Here is a 17,982-nt window from a genome sequence, read left to right on the forward strand (position 1 = left end):
CATTGCTAGTTTTCTGAGGAGACATTTCTCCAGTAGATGGTAAGTTTATTATTATAGAAAGCGCTAATGACATAAGGAAACTGATTTTGGTTATTCAATAGGATGTAGCACTTGGCAGAGTACATATTCATTAAACCTAATAGCTCACATTTGTCTTGTTGCGCTGGAATGTTCCGAGCGAGGCACTAAAGCATATCCTCATGGTCTTTAATGTCCTCTTAGAAGTATATACATTTGAACATGTTATATGCTCATGGGAAAACATGCCACATCCATCTTCTTCCATGCTTATTAAAAAGTAATGTGATTTTCATTGAGTTTATTTGCTGTGCTGTGAAGACGTGACCGGACAGCCCGTTTCTGATTACACGTGATATAAACTCCTTATAAGAAAACATTTGTCATGGACTGAAACATGGATTTGACGGCCCTTACTTTAAGTCTCGAAACAGCACAAAAAGCATCACGGGAATCTGACTAGAAGCCCTGCCAAGGATCTAATTTGAGAACTGTTCTGGTTGGCTGAAGCCTAGAGAGTCCTGGACACAACGTAGCCTCGTCTTCACTGCCAGTCTGAGACCTGTTTCTCTTAAAATGGTTATGGTCAGGACTTTAGCATGGGCTGCTAATGCTAATGCCACTGTCCTGGTTGAGCTCTCCACTATATTTTCCTGCTGTGGCTGCAAACGGTCAAGCAGGCAGGTGACAGTATGACGTTCACACCAAGTACATTTACATAAAGCATAGACCTTCGTCAGGGTAGTGCCATATTTATTTTTTGATGGGAACAGAAACAAGGCTGTGAGGGATAGAAGTACAGTCATTTAATGGGTTGCACAACATACCGATTGTTCACCAGCTAACAAAATGTCTTTTTGTGTACTGAAAAAAAGAAAAAAATCAGTACACAAAAACTCCATGAAGCAGTTTTAAACATTGTGAGTTGTGAAAATAATGTGATCTATGACCTTTATACAGTGTGTGCTATATAGTCTACCTCACAGCCTCGTTTTCTTCTGCGTTAAATTCAATATGGCGTCTAACCTTACTAAGGTCTATAGCTACCAAATGCCATTTCCACCAAAATATCAGAATTGCTAGTGTCAGTAGTAACTTAGTATTAAACCTTTATTAAGGTTTTGTCTAGGCCAGTTGCTCAATTACTGAGGAGAACGTGGATTTAAATAACTCACAATAACACATTTAGAAAAAACAGGAACAAAATAACCGGTATAATCACACTAGGACTGACAATGAAATTAAACAAACATGGGGCTTAAATACACAGACCAAACAAATCACATAATCACCGACAGGTGTAGTCAAACAATGAGTAAGAGGGGGTCTACAGTTTAGAGGGGATTCTAGATTTAAGTTATATTTTTTAATTGACAAAATGCTGTATTCTGCTGCCATGCTGTTAGATGGCGATGAGACTGAACACGTGATATGCATGTGTAACCGGTGGCTCGCGACACCAGTTATGCACTTGTCACTTTCTATACCTGTTACACATGTGCATGACCTCATCGTTTTCAGAAATTCACGTTTTTGTTGTTTACACGGAGACTGGTTTCAAAAACTTGCACTTTGAAACCCGTTTTTGTTTTCAGGCACCCGTTTAAAAAACGTGTTTCAAAGTGCAAGTTTTTGAAAACGGTCTCCGTGTAAACAACAAAAACGCGGATCTCTGTAAACGTACCCTAAATCTCATAAAATGTTTTGTTTTTCAGTATAGTTGGTGTAATTTTATTGTAAGTGTAATTTTTCATGCTTTGTTGTTTTATTTTATTAAAAAAAAAATTTTTTCCAACTAAGATGCAACAAATTGTGTTGGGGACTATAAAAGTGTAATATGTGACACTGATCTATTAGGCTACTTATGGATGGAGGAAAGCGTAGGAAAACTGCTGCCAAATGCTTTGAAGTGAAGCTCAGCAGAGGCGGAGTCTGAAATGCTGCACATTTTATAAAATGTGGAGTCACGACTCGTGTAATTCCTTCAGTGCCCTTTCAGCAGCACGATCACACTTGAAGACTAAATTGGAAAGCGCACTGAAATCTGCTCCAGTCCGTTACAGGTAGGGGTTCGAAGCATAGTGCTTCATTTTAGCCTTTTAAAATGTTTTATAATTAAAATGGACATGCTTTCATTTATAATCTAATGTATAAAAACATGCTTCTAATGGCAACATAATTTACTGGAAGTTATATTTGTTGTATTTGCAAGACAAATGAATTTTATGAAAAATGTTCTGTTTTCCCCTGGCACTTGCTCCCTTGTCAAGAACATCTGTAGATTCCCTTTGCTTTTAAATTACAGTCCAAGTTAATTGGAGGGTCTCCCACAAATTCACTAACTACTAGTTGTTTTTAGCATGAGCTCATCCAGCCTTTGGATCTTTCTAATGAGTTTTGTGTGTGTGCGTGTGTGTGTGTGTTACATTAAACGTCCTGCTTTTTACACCTGTATCATAGTTGTATAGAGGGGAGACCAGGGCTAGTTATAGTCTTGAACATTTTCACTGTTATTTCCCAGGAAAATAGATGCTATTTACACTTTGACCAGTAGCGAGGGATACAATCAAATAATAACAGAAATAAAAAATAATAAGAAAATAAATAAGAAATAAAAAATAAATTTCAATAATAATAATTTTAAATATTAAATTGTATTAATAATGATATATAATGATAATAATAATTATTATGTTATGTTATTTCCCAGGAAAATAGATACTGTTCAGACACTGACCAATAGTGAGGCATGTTCTTACACTGTATGGGGTATAAGTTGTCACAACTGAACCTGTCATTAAGTCACTAATTGTAAAAACAAAACAAACAAAAAACACCAAAAATATACCAAAAATATAAAACACCAAAAATATAAAAGGTAACATACAAAAATATCTATTTATTTTCATATTTTAAAAAAATCATATTTAATTACATTTTAATAGCCCTAATAATAATTTTAGGCAAAAATATTTCTTCTAAAATATTAAATTAATACATAAAAATAATAATGGCCATAAATACATTTAATCTAAAATGATATAGCCCCAAAGTATTTATCCTATTTTTTATTAATAATAAAATTATTATTATTATTTACAATAATTTATTTCATATACATAATTCAACATTTTTACCCAAAAATATTTCATGGTGAATGCATGTCATGCGACTTAACTAGCAGTCTTACAGTTTAAGATTGAGTAAATAAACCATTACAGGAATTTTTTTATTTTTTTGGGGAGAATGTCTCAGTATAATATCCCAGAGATCTGGTGACAGATGAAGCAGTGTATGGAATGCACAGCGGCAGTGTGTGTGTTTTGCGCAGCTGAACAGAATCTGGAGGCAATTCAGCACACAGCGATAACAGGGCCTTGGCACTGGCTGCGGGCAGGATGTTAGGAGTACTGCCCAATGTTTCCGGAGTGGGATGGGATCAAGCTTGGGAATGCTGCTGGCCCTCAGTGCCCAGACTCAGGGGGGGAAATCAGAGAGCAAGGGATGCTGGGTCAGCAGGGGCCCATTAGGGATCAGGTAGAATCATTGTGCTCAAAGGAATCATCCAACAACATGGAAAGAGACATTGATATTCAAACTGGTTGCTTTGATTGGCAGAAATTCCAGTATGAATATTCAAAACTAAAAAAGGATATTTAAAAATCACAATCACCCATTACATTTTCTGTTGAAACCTCCTGTCAGCTTAATCCTGACATGTGTGAGTGAATTGGACATGGACCAGACTATGCACTCAAAGTAATCTATAGTTATTTCAGTTGTGCTAGAAGCTGGATTTGGACTTTTAGCACCATTCGTAGTTAAATATATAACGAAACACAATTCCTTAGACTGCTCATTTAAAACACAGTTCATTGCTGCCAGATGTTGAAAAGCAGGTAATTTGAAGAGAAATTTTCCATAGAAATTACAGTATGCCTTGAATTATGCAGCAAACACTTTTTGGGATGGAATATTATATATTGGAACTGGATTGTACCACTTAACCAAAGATGATGGACAATTGGCACATGTAGCATTCCCAAGGCGTGAGGTCAGAGTAAGATGAAGCTGAACTTTCTTAGGGTAGGTCCATCAAACATATCTATGGGGAAGTTTGCAGCTGTTTTGTGCGCAAGGCCGAAATCCCAAATTCCGTTTTGAGGTTTACTCCTTGAATGTGTTCCATCGCAACATACTGTTTATCATACGTTATCCAGGCGTCAAGCTGTGGAAAAGCTTTGACGCTGGAGCGCGCGTGTGCCAAGTCAGGTCTTTTCCTTACATGGTATAAGCCACTAGGCATGAGACCATCTCCTTTCCGACACATGTGGATCTGTCTGGCCATGATCAATGTCTTGTTGCCAAGGAAATTTGGAATGTGTTTAACTGCAATTGAGGTTCCTTTTCGAGCATCTCAGTGCTCTGTAGTCCACCTCCTTTGCACTCTCAAGACCAATTTGTACACTGAGGATTTTACTTGGTAAATTTTTAACATAGTTAAAAGTGGGATCATTCTTACCTTTTTTGGGTTGTTTTGCTGAATAAAGACCATTCTTGGTCATAGTCGGCCAACCTTCCAATAGCGCATTGAAACGTTTAAGCTGCTTTAGTATTTACTTCAATATGGCATGCTGGAAATGACTGTTTGTGATCATTTGTGCACTCAAAAATATTTGTCTAAATTTAAGATTAATGTATTTGAATTGCATATAAAATGTCCAACCATTTGGTTCACAGTTTTAACCTGAACTAACTAATAAACAGCCATACATAAATTAAACAGGTAGGATTTCTGTAATAGTACTAATAAACTGAATGTATTTAAATACACAATGACCAGGATTACATATTTATCATCAACAAAATAAAATAGTTGCAAATATTTAATAATAAACCATGACATTTATGTATGACTGACAAATATGCATTACATTAAGTTTATTAGTTTGTTTATGTAATCCAAATGGAAAAGGACATTTTATATGAAATTCAAATGAATAAATCTTACATTTTGAGGGTAGGAAGCACAGATCCAATTATAATCAAAAACATTCTTATTTGACTCACGCAGCTTGAGGGGGTCTGCTGGAATGCATTAAATAGACAGAAGTCTGCAAATGTTTCCTCTTTGCATGCTAGTGAGAGTTTAAGGGAAGGAACTTTGAGAGCCCAAATGCAATATTTTGAAAGAATAGAACGCAATGGTTAAAAACTTCACTTCACCATATGCCTGCAAGTATGTGCACACGACAGTCAAATGTGCTTGTTGAGCTTTCCGTTTCAAAATCATTGGCATTAAGTTGGTCATCCTGCTTTGCACTGTAAAAATGTAGCAACTGCAAACAGATCTAAAGTAAGAATGTAAGTAAATGTAAGTATAAATAGCTAAAACTCATCCTGACACCACAAGACAATTCCTAAACGTAAAAAAAACTAAAACACAGGAGATCACAAGAGAATAGCGTAACACAACTTCTAACACAGACGAGACCTGACAACGGAACACAGGACACTGAGATACACAAGGGGTGATTGACTGAAACAGAACAGGTGTTAACTAATTAAGAACCAAGGCAACTAACTAGCAAATCAGGCAGGCAATCTGGGAACAGGACACAGAGGAAACGAAACCAAAACAGATTACACGTGACATTGATATTATCTTATAATATTACATTTAAAGTTTGTATGTATATATAATATGACTCATAACTTTCTTGTTATGCTGGTAAATATAAATGTATCATATGAAATTTATTACATCTATGACTATTTCTAGTGGCTAAAAGGTTGTAGCCCTTGGCATAGAACTAGTCAAAGATATATGATGGGTTTATTCTGAAACAGAAGGTTTTCTGTTCTACAAGGGACACAGGTGGAGCTACCCTTAATTCAGGAGGAAATGGGCAGGCCAGAGAGAGAGAGAGAGACAGAATGACTAATTTAAATGATCGAGACCCTACAGTTTAGTACTCTGAGGACAATTTGTGCTCCAGTGCCTCAAGGGTGCACTAAGTAATGCCATTTTCCCAAATTTTCAATGTTTAACAGCTGGTGTACAGAAATGAGAGGCATCACACAGAGGCAGAAGGGTGACAGAGGGCTAACCTACAGTCTGTGGCCTATTCAAAACATCAAGAGTCATGACTAATCACTGTTATTTAGGGTTTTTTTACTGCTTCTGTTCATTATTAAAGACCAGGGGCCTCATTTATAAAACTGTGCGTAGGATCCTTACTAAAAGTGTACGTGCGCCAAAAAAACAAAAATGGCGTGCGCAAAAAAATATTCAGACTTATAAAACCGTGCGTACGCCAGAACCTGCGCAGAATTCACTTTATAAATCCCACTCCGTGGAAGATTGTGCGCACGTGCGTCTCCTCCCCGAAATAACCATATATGGAGCTTACAACGACTAGTTTTACTATGCATATCCTCATCTGCATATCATTTGCATATGATTATTCATCCACGTGATAACATGTTTAACGGTACAAGACATTAGGAAAATATGAAATACGTGCCGTCACATTACATTAATAAAAATAATTTAAGTATCCTTGCCTTGTTTTTGAATAAATAAATCAAATAGTGTAAAATACATTTCAGAGAAAGTTTTTCTCAATCTTTTCCACTGACCAAATAGTATTTTTAATTGATTTATATTTTTAATGGAAGCAGATCGACCTTGTTGTGCATTATATTTGCACAATCTGCTATTATCATGATAAGCAATCTCTGTAGTTAAAATATTGAAACACAGCATGCCAGAGGAAAAGTGTTCAAAAGCATTGCATCCACAACAAATATTTATAGGCTATTTATTGTATAGGCTATATATATATATATATATATATATATTTTTTTTTATATATATATATATATATATTTTTTTTTTTTTACTTTCAGTAGGCCTAAATGTCATGTAGTTTAAGTGTTTAACTCCGTTAATGGGAATGGCATATTTAATCTAAATGTTTATATCAGAAATAAAACATAGTTTAAATCATTGTTTTAAATAAACTGTAGCCTATTTATGATTAGGACTCATAATGAAGATTTACAGTTTTACTTCATCTGCTGTTAGATATGCGTCAGTTTCACTAAACGGCCCAACGCGCTCGCTGGCGCGGACATTTAAGGTGTGGATATTTGCTTCAAGTGATAGGCTTGGTGAGTGAAATTATATTTGTATTATCTTTCTGTATAGGCCTATGTATCATTTTATTTCGATTTTCTGTCTAAAAGTGACCAAAAAGACATTTAACTCCAGCTCACCATCGGTGTCGCCAAACTGCTCCATCTCCAAAACGTTCGTACGCATGGGTCAGAGTTTGCGTGCAGGTGCGCACATTTTCCCGTCAAGTTTGTTTTTATAAATCACAACTTATGCGTCGGAAGTGGCGTACGCATCTTTCTGGGCCTGTTTTGTGCGTACGCACCGGTTATAAATGAGGCCCCAGGTATCATGATGCAGGCATGTATTTCTCAACTTTCTCTGGTATGATATTAGCAATCATGCATTACTGCAGAAAATCAAACTCATATGTATATATATATATAAAACATTGTCCTGATTGCTCCAGGAGTTTGCTTGATATATTATTTGGGGAATAAAAGCTTACATTGCTAGCAATATGAGACTGTTAACAAGCTGCAGCAGAGTGTCAAATTCTTTATTAGTTATGCTTGCTAACGTACGAAACATCAACAACTGTACACAAACCCTCTCAAAAAGCAATAAAAGACAAGCTGTGCTGGATGTGATATACTGTACACTAGTTGTTTATAGATACTAGTCTTGCACTCTAAACTGAAGCCCACGTTAGTTTCACAGGGTGAGCATCTTTAGCCATTTTTGGTTAAGCAATGCCTCACCAGTGAGCAGCAACTCCGTCCTGTTACACGTCATGGTACAAAAGCCTTCACATATTTATCTGGTCTGACTTTTACGATGCTAGCCATTGATTCAGCACACCTCTGTTTGGGGTTCCCCCGATTTGTGCATCTGGAGATTGGTGTGACGGAAGTAGAGCAGTGAATGGAGAGGGCTTGATTCACTGCCAGTGTACAGCTGCTTTTACTGCTGAGGGCAAGTTGTTCTTGATGTGATATGAGGTTTTGGTGTAATTGCCAGCACTAATGCTAATTACACATCAAAAAGACGGGTTTAAGAAAAACATAACATCTCACAGACTCCTTTGATGGTGTGGAATAACATGACAGACGTGCCATAAATTAAATCTTTCATCTTGTCCTCAGAAGTTGTCCAAATATGCTGTAGATGAGCAAATGATCTATTATTCTGGTTTATTGTTTAACTTTAGTGTGTGCGTCGACAGGAAGAGCGAGTGGGAAAGGATTCAAGACTTAACTCCAACACAAGCTATAGGCTTTATATTATTGTACAGCAAATGGTATCAAAAAGTTAAAAAACACCTGCATTATCCTACTTATTACATGTCTACATAAAAAAAAAAAGACTGGACATAAAACGATAATTTCAGTTAAAAGTATTTTTTTATATTAAGAAAGAGACCACAGAGTGACTAGCTGCGTTTCCATTACAGATTTGCGCAAAACTTTTGCGATATTTTTTAAATGTTGATAAAAAACGATTGCGAAATGACGCCGTTTCCATTAACCAATGTAATGCGACTAAAACTATTCCTCTTGCGACAAGTTCTTCCAAAAATCATGGCAATAGATGTTGCTAGGTTTACGTATATCTCAGCCACCGCACTAGCCATTATTTTTAATCGTAGGAGACATAGGCGTGTTATCCAAGCTTTAATGGCAAGGAAAGCCCCTTATACTTGGGAGCGGCACATATGAGATGTTTCTCCCTCCTATCTCCTTCAAGGTCTTAAAAAATTGTTAATTTCTTTGTTGTTTTGAATCCAATATTTTCCTGTAATACATTTATGAATTTAATGAAGAACTCTTTCTCATCTTCTGTCCAAACATATCACACTATAAATGTCAGGTGACCCGGTAATGCGCAAAAACTGTTTCCATTGCAGTTTTGTGAAATATTCTTTTTTCAAATTGCTTGAAAAAAAACACCTCATGCGGGCGTAAACCCTTTTTGCGATATATCGGAGTTTTCGCAAAATTGACGTTTCCATTGGGCGTATTTTCAATTAGAAATTTCAATTTGCGCAATTTGAAAGGTAATGGAAACATGGCTAATGATGCTACAGAGATTAAACTTTAGCACAGGTACTTCCTAATGTAATAATCATTTCTCGTGCACTGTAGCTACAGGTCTGAATAAGTGAATAAATCAAATGGAAAGCAGGTACTCTAACAGTGACTAGAAAATCATTTCAGCATCTTGCACAGCTCTTGTTGGTTTTGGCTAGAACGTATAGATCCCACCCTGATGTGTATTCTGGCTCCACACATTTGTTCTGTCCGCACGTAATAAAGCTTTATAGAAAACCCACAAGACAGCTCGTTATGTCATTGTAAACGGCTTCACCCAGTCTTACCTGGGTGGTTGCTCTGGCTTCCTGACACACAGGCTTCCATTACGGGCTTAAGATACGGTATATACATCTATTTGCATTTGGACATCATTGTCAGTCTGTACTGTAAACGTTATTTTTTTTTTCATCTGTTTGCGCTTTAGAGCAAAAGCATTATGCTGGTCATGGTAGAGTCTATAGTGTATTCAAACACACTCTGGGTAAAGAATGAAAACCATGAAGAGGGCAAATTGCCCAGGACCTGGAATCAGTCACAGATGTGTAAATTAGAATATGTTCTCCGTCTCTGTCATGTGGAAATGATTTGTGGACCCTACGATACTTTGTGGAAGGAAGACTATAGACATTGAAAGGGAGTCTGGGAAATGTGTAACATGCCCACTATACCCAAAAGCGGTATTTTGAGCCAGAGTTAAAGTGTAGCTTCGCCATTTTCAACCTGCTTTATATTGTTACAATGTCGGTAGTACGTGTACAGTACATTAACAACGTCTAGTCATTCTCTGTGTTACCTGGACTGAGAAGTTCACGTTTATTTGTCAGCAAAAGTCCGCTGGATGACGTACTTTTGACAGCTCCAGGAAAACTATAGATTTTACTTCCTCATTTTTGAATCCCCGCCCACAGACAGTCGGTGTTGACAGGGTTATTAACAACAGTTACTGTAGGGGTAGGTTTATTACTGAAAATTGTATCGCACTTTGTCTACTCTTTTAAAACCATTATGGTAAAAATGGAACACTATGACAAAACGGGAGTTTCTTTCAGTTTTTCCCCTCCGTTTGGCATAAAAAACAGTGTTCGTTGTCATCCCGTTAGAAATGTTCACTACTAACAGAGAGGTTTTTTCAGAATTTCCGTCGCAGCTTTACAGCCTTTAGCCACTACCTACAACATGCTGGATGCTTCACTGGAAACCGAAAGTATTTCACACTAAATCACTCACATTTACTCCAGGAACAAAGTTGACACTATTATACTAAAAGTTTGCTGAGAAGTACTTCCTACTAAAGCAAGGCAGGATTTGACTGGTAAACGTCTCTATAGCAGACTGGTGGGAGTGGCCTTGGACGGCAACATGCCCAGTGCATTATGGGTGTTTTTTCCAACCTATTTTGCAAAAGGGAAGACAACAGCCTCTTTCCTCTGTATTTTCAGATTGAAAATATTTATTAAAAAAAGTAGTTTTAGAATATGATATTACATACTATTAATTTAATATATTCATATATATTTATTCATATATACTTTCACATTTTTCAGATTTTTGTCATTTCAGAATCATATATATATATATATATATATATATATATATATATATATATATATATATATATACATACATATATATACAATAACAATGGTTATATTAATTTACTAATACACTGTATGTATATACAATATATATTAGTAAATTAATATAACCATTGTTATTGTTTAAATTCTTAGATTGACCCTACTTAATAAAATATTTTCTTAAAGGTACACTGTGTAGTTTTTTAAGTATTTTATTAGCTAAAATCAATGTCTTTATTCATAAATATGTCCTCATTGGTGTGGAATTACCTCTGCCAATGATCTGACTTATCCTCGTAAGCAAATCATTTCTTATCTTTATTTACATGGGACGGGTAAGTCCATACAGGCGTCCATGTTGTTCCGCCATCTTGAAAAACTATAATAGCAGAGAGAGACAAAAAGCACTAGCTACCTTAACGCGTTTCCACAACGCGTTTTCGTTCAGAGCCAGCGTCACGTGACTGAAACGGACAAGAAGATCAGTGAGAGGTGCACGCTCGTCACTGCCCCGGCAAATTTAAAGGCTACACTGCACAGTACTTCATACTTATGCCGAGCCACAAAACAGCAAAACATTTAAAACGTGACCGGCAAATAAAAAAAACGAGGGTAAATATCGGGATAGCTTTTCCCAGGTGGAAAGAGCTAATGAAGTAGAAAGACTTTGAAAGGGACGCTGAAGTTGCCGGCTTTCTTCTCGACAGGTAAGTCAATGTCACCTAAATTACAAGCTTTTTTTCATTGCTTGGTTGTGTAATTCTTTACATAGGCAGCATAACAGTAGAACATGTAGGCTATAGTTAAACTCGATGAAGTGCTATTGGAAGACGTTGTCATAGCTTCTTGGTACATAACGGCTACCGTAGTAGCAACACACATTTGAAAAAGCGAGGAGCTAGAGAGCACTATTCGTTTGAATGCAAAATACAATTTCACCGCAAGATGGGAGAAATTCCTACACATTGTACCTTTAATGAAAGATTACAGAGACTTACATTTCTGCAAACTCCTGCAAAAATTGTACTGCTTAATTTTTAACAATTAAATGACCTTTTCTACCAAGGTTTATATGGACCACTTCTTGTCCACTGGTTCCTTTACTAGACAATTGCACAAATTTCATTTGTAAAACTGGCAAATGTGTTGAAAACTGCATTTTGGTTGCATTTGATGAATGCAGTGAAAAGTGTTCAATTGAAATTTGATCAATTCGCAAATTTGCTACTGGGGTCACAAAACTTTCTCACACCATGTTATTCAAAAAACCCAATGCAAATGAAGGAAATTGCATACTTGTCTTATGCGTAAGTGCAATACATCAACCCGTGGTCAAAGCACATCAGCCTTCTGTTGACAGATGTGACGGGTTGTAGGCAGAGGTTAAGAGGGTTCAGGAAAGCCGTCTGCGTCTATCACCCAGAAAGCCTTCACATGAGGTCACTATTATAGGACTTTTTCAGTTTATGCACATATGGAGACTCTTTGGACTGGTGCAAGAGCCTTGTTCCTCTGCCTCTGGAGGAAAGCCAAACCAAACACGCCTGCAGCTCTGGTGGAAGCAGCCGTCCAACAAGTCCACTCACCTCTAGCCTGCTGTCTAGCCCAGCACTCCACACATGTAATATGGAGAGAAGAACACAGAACAGGCTTTGTCACACCACCAAACTTAATTGTTCCCACATCGATGCAAAGATATTATAATATAAAATGGAAACCGGTGTCTTGTAGAGAGACGACTATAAAATCCTTAACAGAATTATCCAAGCACATTCCCCGTCAAGGATGTTGAAGTCTGACCAACCAATTCAAAGTGTCTTCAACACTATGGAAGACTAGGAGTGATTTAAAAAATCAAATGAAGGAATAAGTTATTGTCATGTTTTAAGATGTAATTCAATAAATGGATAACAATACAATTAATCATTAATCATTTTTAAATAAAAATAAATGGATGCATACTGTCCGATGACAGTCTACTATACTTTACTATAGTACTATACTAAGTGAATTGTCCAATAGAATCTTTCAACTCTATGAAGAAAAGCATTTGTCAAACGACAAAGACAAGAAATGAGCAAATAGACAACAAGCAATTTTTTTAATGCAATTTAAAATTGTGTTAATTTAATATTTCACTTGGCAGCCTATAGATATGCACCCCAATAGTTTGGAGCTGCCAGTAAAACACTGAATTACCAAGTTATTATATATTATACCAAAAATGTATATGTTTTTTTTGTTGTTGTTTATATTGGTGAAGGCACTTGGGTCTTTTGCGGATTGCTGTTCAGGAAACTCTTTTTATATATATATATATACTCTTTCCTTCATGCACAAATATGATTTTGACTGATATGATTTTTGTCTTTGTCGTTATCAGTTTTCATTATTTCAGGGAATGTAAGCGAATGTGCACTGTTTAACTAAAACTTGCCACTTCCTTAGCTCTGTTGAGCAGCTGTTTAGCAATGTGTTGGACATACAAATCAGAAAACACAAAAGAATAATTTATTTGAATGAAATTCAGAAAATTGTATGATTACTGTAAAATAAAGTGCAACCAAAAATGTATATATATATATATATACATTTTTGATATATATACATAAATTATACGTATATGTTCTATGGAGAAAGGTGAGAAAATAGAAAGTGGAAGATACAAAAATTTTACATATTATTTCCATTAGTAAAAAAGATTGGCAAATTTGAATTTGTGGCAAAGTTTGCCTTTCCTGGTAGTTGTTCCAGGGAAATTGGCTCAAGAAACTGGAATGTTGTGGTTGGTCCTGGTGAGTTATAAGCCAAACAGCTGACAGGGAGCGTCTTGACTTTGAATTAGAGTGATCAGGACCGTTCAGATCTTTATAAATCCCACACTGTCTGACTGTCTTCCTCTCTTTCAGCTTGCACCTAAAGAGCTCTGTGTGAACCATCATGGACGAGGACTTTGATTTCGAGCGCCGCAGAGAGTTACGGAGACAGAAGCGACAAGAAATGCAGCGGGAGGCAGAGAAGTGAGTTACACGGGTTCATTTACACACCTCATTTTTTAAAAACATTAGCTGTCAATCAATTTCACTTTCAATCATCATTTTTAGATGATGCAATAAAATTCAGATCACTGTCATCCCAATGATGAATTGAATACTATTTTCAGCCACAGGAGTGCTGTCTGTAATACTCTGGCCAAGTTGGAGAGGCCTGTGTCTGCGTGGTCCAAACAACAGAGCCTCTGCTCGCCTCTCTATTCCTTATAAAGGTTGACATGCTTGTAAATGTCTTCCTACGTTTACGGTGCTTTGTTACAGTTGACGGGCGATAGAGTAAATCCAGATAATATCTGATTTTAGACAGGCGCTCATTGGGTATATATTTTTAAGAGTGTGATGGTTTCTTTCGGACACAGAATGGTTTGACTGGCAGATGGGATGTGCACTAGTTAGTTGAAACCTTTTTTACCGTAAAACCTAAGATAAAGAAATTAGAAATGATATACTTTTTTTCTGATTATCCTTGTTGTAATGAAAAGTTATGATATATGCTATTATTTAAATGTTTGTTTTTTTGTACTGCGTAATTTATGATGATTTCAATAAAAATACATTGTTATAGTCATTGGTAACACATTGAGGTTAATTTGTTTACATTAGTTATTAGTTATGTGTCCTTATTGTAGTTTTTTCCAATAAAAATCACCTTTAACAATAATGGAACTAAAAAAATGTGAAGCTTAATGTAACAAGAAAATGATTTTACAATGCACACATTTTTTTAATTGTCATAAACCGTCTTAATTCTCTTTAGATTTTTTATAATAAAATGTAGAATAAAAAAATATTTGTTTAAATATTTTTCTATTTGCGAATGGTGACCTGTGCATTTTGTAAAATTTACCTAGTTACCCATGTAAGAATTTACTTATGATTTCATGTTGCTTTTAGTAGATAACTAAGGGAGAAATGTTTGTCATTATAAAGAAAAGAGAAATAGCATGCATGCTATTGCATTATGGGTCTTTTGTACACAATAAACGTCAATTATTCTTTGTTTACACTGGGTTTGTATAAACCAGATTAGATTTATTTATGCGTGCCTGTTTTTACGCAAGCCTTCTGTGGAAATCCGTCTTTATTTCAGAAACCGCTTAAAGTCCTTTCCAGCAGCAAACATCAACGTTCTTGTGTAATATGAAAAGTATGGACATTTAAAATGGTCATTTAAGGTCTTTATTCTCCTCATATTAATTCTTGAAATACATAAAAAGTTTGTATTAGCATGGGTAATGTGCGCTGTGGGTTTGGCAGGCCAGGTTTGCTCAGTGTTTATAGTTCACGATGACTTGGCCCACTCATAGACTGAGAGCTGCAGTTTCTCCATCCCTCTACAACTCCCACTGTCCAGCTCCATTTAAGGACTGATCTGGAGATGACAGATGCTTTACTGCTCGTTGCGAGGGGTAATACTCATTCCAGAGAACAGATGACAGCATGTACTAATGTTACACATGACTGTCAGCACATTTGATCATATTTTAGCATAGCTTGGAATGCAGATGAACAGTTTTGTGTTGTTTGTCTAATTTTGGAAGGTAGTGAGGTTAGTGGACGGTGTCCTTGGCAAGGCTGCGGAAGATGCTCTTGTGATAACATACACTGTTAGTCTTACACTTTCCATGTTTTCCGTTTCTGCAATTGCAATATTTAGGGTCTAGAAGATTACAGTGTTTACAGTGAGATTTTTTTCTTTTTATACAAAAGTCTTTGTGATAAATATTCAGATCAAGGAGGATAAGACTCTCTGGTTAAAGAAGGGACATAAAAATGCATGAAAAATACACTTCTAAGCATGTTTTTAATTTCTTAAAATTAATTTGGATATTTTTTATGGCAAAAAAGTCAAAAATCACAACTGTCCTGATATCATAATGAATAAAGAGCCTCATTAAAATAATAGAAGTCTTGGAAAATAATTTTTAAAGAATTTCAAAAATATTTTGTTATATATATTTCTTTCTAAAGCTACATTCTATTTGATGGTTTAAATTAACTTTTTGGGGTAATTTCATATATGCCCTAATATATATATATATATATATATATATATAATCGAATGACCAGTTTTTGTTGTTGTAAAAAGCCGCATCTGAATTGGTATTTAGATATATTTACAGACATATATAAATAAATATATATTTATATTTATTTCAGCTCAGATGTTTATTTATTTATTTATTTCAGCTCAGATGTTTATTTATTTATTTATTGATGTGGCATGAATGCATTTACACTGCAATATTTCTATATTTAAAAAATATATATTTGTGTGGTGTAACTCTCCAAAAACGCAATATTTGTCAATTACCGGTAACATTATATGTATTTATTTTTTAAAATACTTTACCTAGAAAAATATATTTAAACATTCTAATATTAAATTCTAAAAAAAAAAAGTAAAAAGTAAAAAAAAGGTTAAAACCATCTAAAACAAACTTGAATGTAAAGAGATAATGGCTTAGAACCTGGCATGTTTTAAAAGATATTTCCTCTTCATTATCATAGATGATCTTATTTGTCTTTGACCCTGTGGTCTCAGCACATTAAACTATGAGAAAATAGACTGAAAATTACACATACATTTTTAAAAAAATAACTTTTAAGCTTCATTGTGGCAACAATCCGATCTAAAAAGGAAATCAAACCTTTAATAAATATCACTTTCAAATCCAGTTGATACCCAAGCCAAATCCACCACGCCTTACTAAAAGCCTTTCATCAAATGATGAATTCTGACACTTTCTGTTTTTTTGTGTGCATGTTGAACTGAGAGTGATGGCGATATATTTCACTTCTGCGTAATCCTTCACTTCTGCTGCACAATGTCATATTTCAGTCTGGTCTCAGAAGCTGTTCAGTGCATATGTGCTGGAATGACCCAGAGAAAAACTTTATTGAGATGGATGAGTCTCAAGAAAGAAACCTCAAGGCATTTCCACCACATCCACTGGCTTTGTAGTGGAGAAAACAAACTTTATTGGAATCATATCTGGAAAAGAAATATTCTCTATGAAAATTATTGATGCTAAAGATTCTAAACTCCCCCAAATCCCAGCCGCCTGTCATGGTTTCCAGCTCAAAACAGCAACGGAGAGAACCCGCATATTTATGTCAAAGGAAGTGATCATGGCATCGCCAATAAATCTCTTGTGCTTGATTAAACAGCTCGCCAGATGCATCTGCATATTTTCTGAATGTGTTTGCTCTTTCAATACTACCACTTCAGAACGATGCCATCATAATTCTGTCCAATTAAATTTTCAAACATCCGAGTATAAACTAGACTTCCACGCTATTGTATCAGTTCTTTGACATAACAATGTACCAGTCATTCCCTGATGCATATTTAGAGGATGCATAAAGGTGAAGGTCACACGATGAATAAATGATCATCATAAGTGGCCTTTCTATAGCACTGAAAGAAATTCTTGAACTGTTTTAACATAGTAAATTTTTTAATTACTTGTATTTTGTACTTAAAAATCACTTAATGTTAACAATATTTTATTGTAAGTGAACAAGTATTGTCTTTACTGTAACTTTACTGTAAATTATATAAATGTTTCCATTCAAAAAAATAATATTAAAAATTAATAATAAAATAGCACATTAAAATGTATTTTAATGTTAATGTCCTGTTAAATAGATTTTTTTATGCATTTTTTTAATACATTTTTAATACATAATTATTATTTTTTTACATTCTTTCACCTTTAAAACTATTCATTTCTTTACAGTATATCATTCATAATTTGAATAGTGGTATGATGTCCTGTTATTAGGCAGAGGCATCTTTTATCGCCCTGAAAGAGTTTATTTTGTGATCATGACAGATTGACTTTACATTATAATAAATGAACATGAAATATTATGTGAAATGAAAGACATGAAATGTACTTTTGACCAGTCTATTGTAGAACCCAATGACAAAAACAATCACTACGATCCCCTTAGGTTTACGACGCTGTTGGGAAACGCAGCCCAGGTTATCTTTTAAAGGGTTGTCAATGTGCCGAGAGTCTCTCTGCAGCGGGTTAAGGAAACTCCACAGACTCTGGAATGTTTTGACTGCTGCTTTTATTCCAATATTCAGCCATAATGTTTCAGTATCTCTC

General features: G+C 35.3%; 1 protein-coding gene across 1 annotated transcript in view; it reads left to right on the forward strand.

Annotated features, from left to right (window-relative positions):
- The first annotated feature begins 13 nt into the window (after window positions 1-13).
- The window catches only part of cald1b (caldesmon 1b), a 30,928-nt gene continuing 12,959 nt past the window's right edge, over window positions 14-17,982 (forward strand). The window contains exons 1-3 of the mRNA XM_079603928.1: window positions 14-39; window positions 1,876-2,081; window positions 13,718-13,828. Coding sequence (XP_079460054.1) covers window positions 13,749-13,828 — 80 coding nt within the window. The 5' untranslated portion in view covers window positions 14-39; window positions 1,876-2,081; window positions 13,718-13,748. The remainder of the gene's footprint in view (window positions 40-1,875; window positions 2,082-13,717; window positions 13,829-17,982) is intronic.

The sequence above is a fragment of the Phoxinus phoxinus genome (genome assembly GCF_949152265.1).
Source record: "Phoxinus phoxinus genome assembly, chromosome: 25".
Taxonomy (NCBI): Eukaryota; Metazoa; Chordata; class Actinopteri; order Cypriniformes; family Leuciscidae; genus Phoxinus; species Phoxinus phoxinus.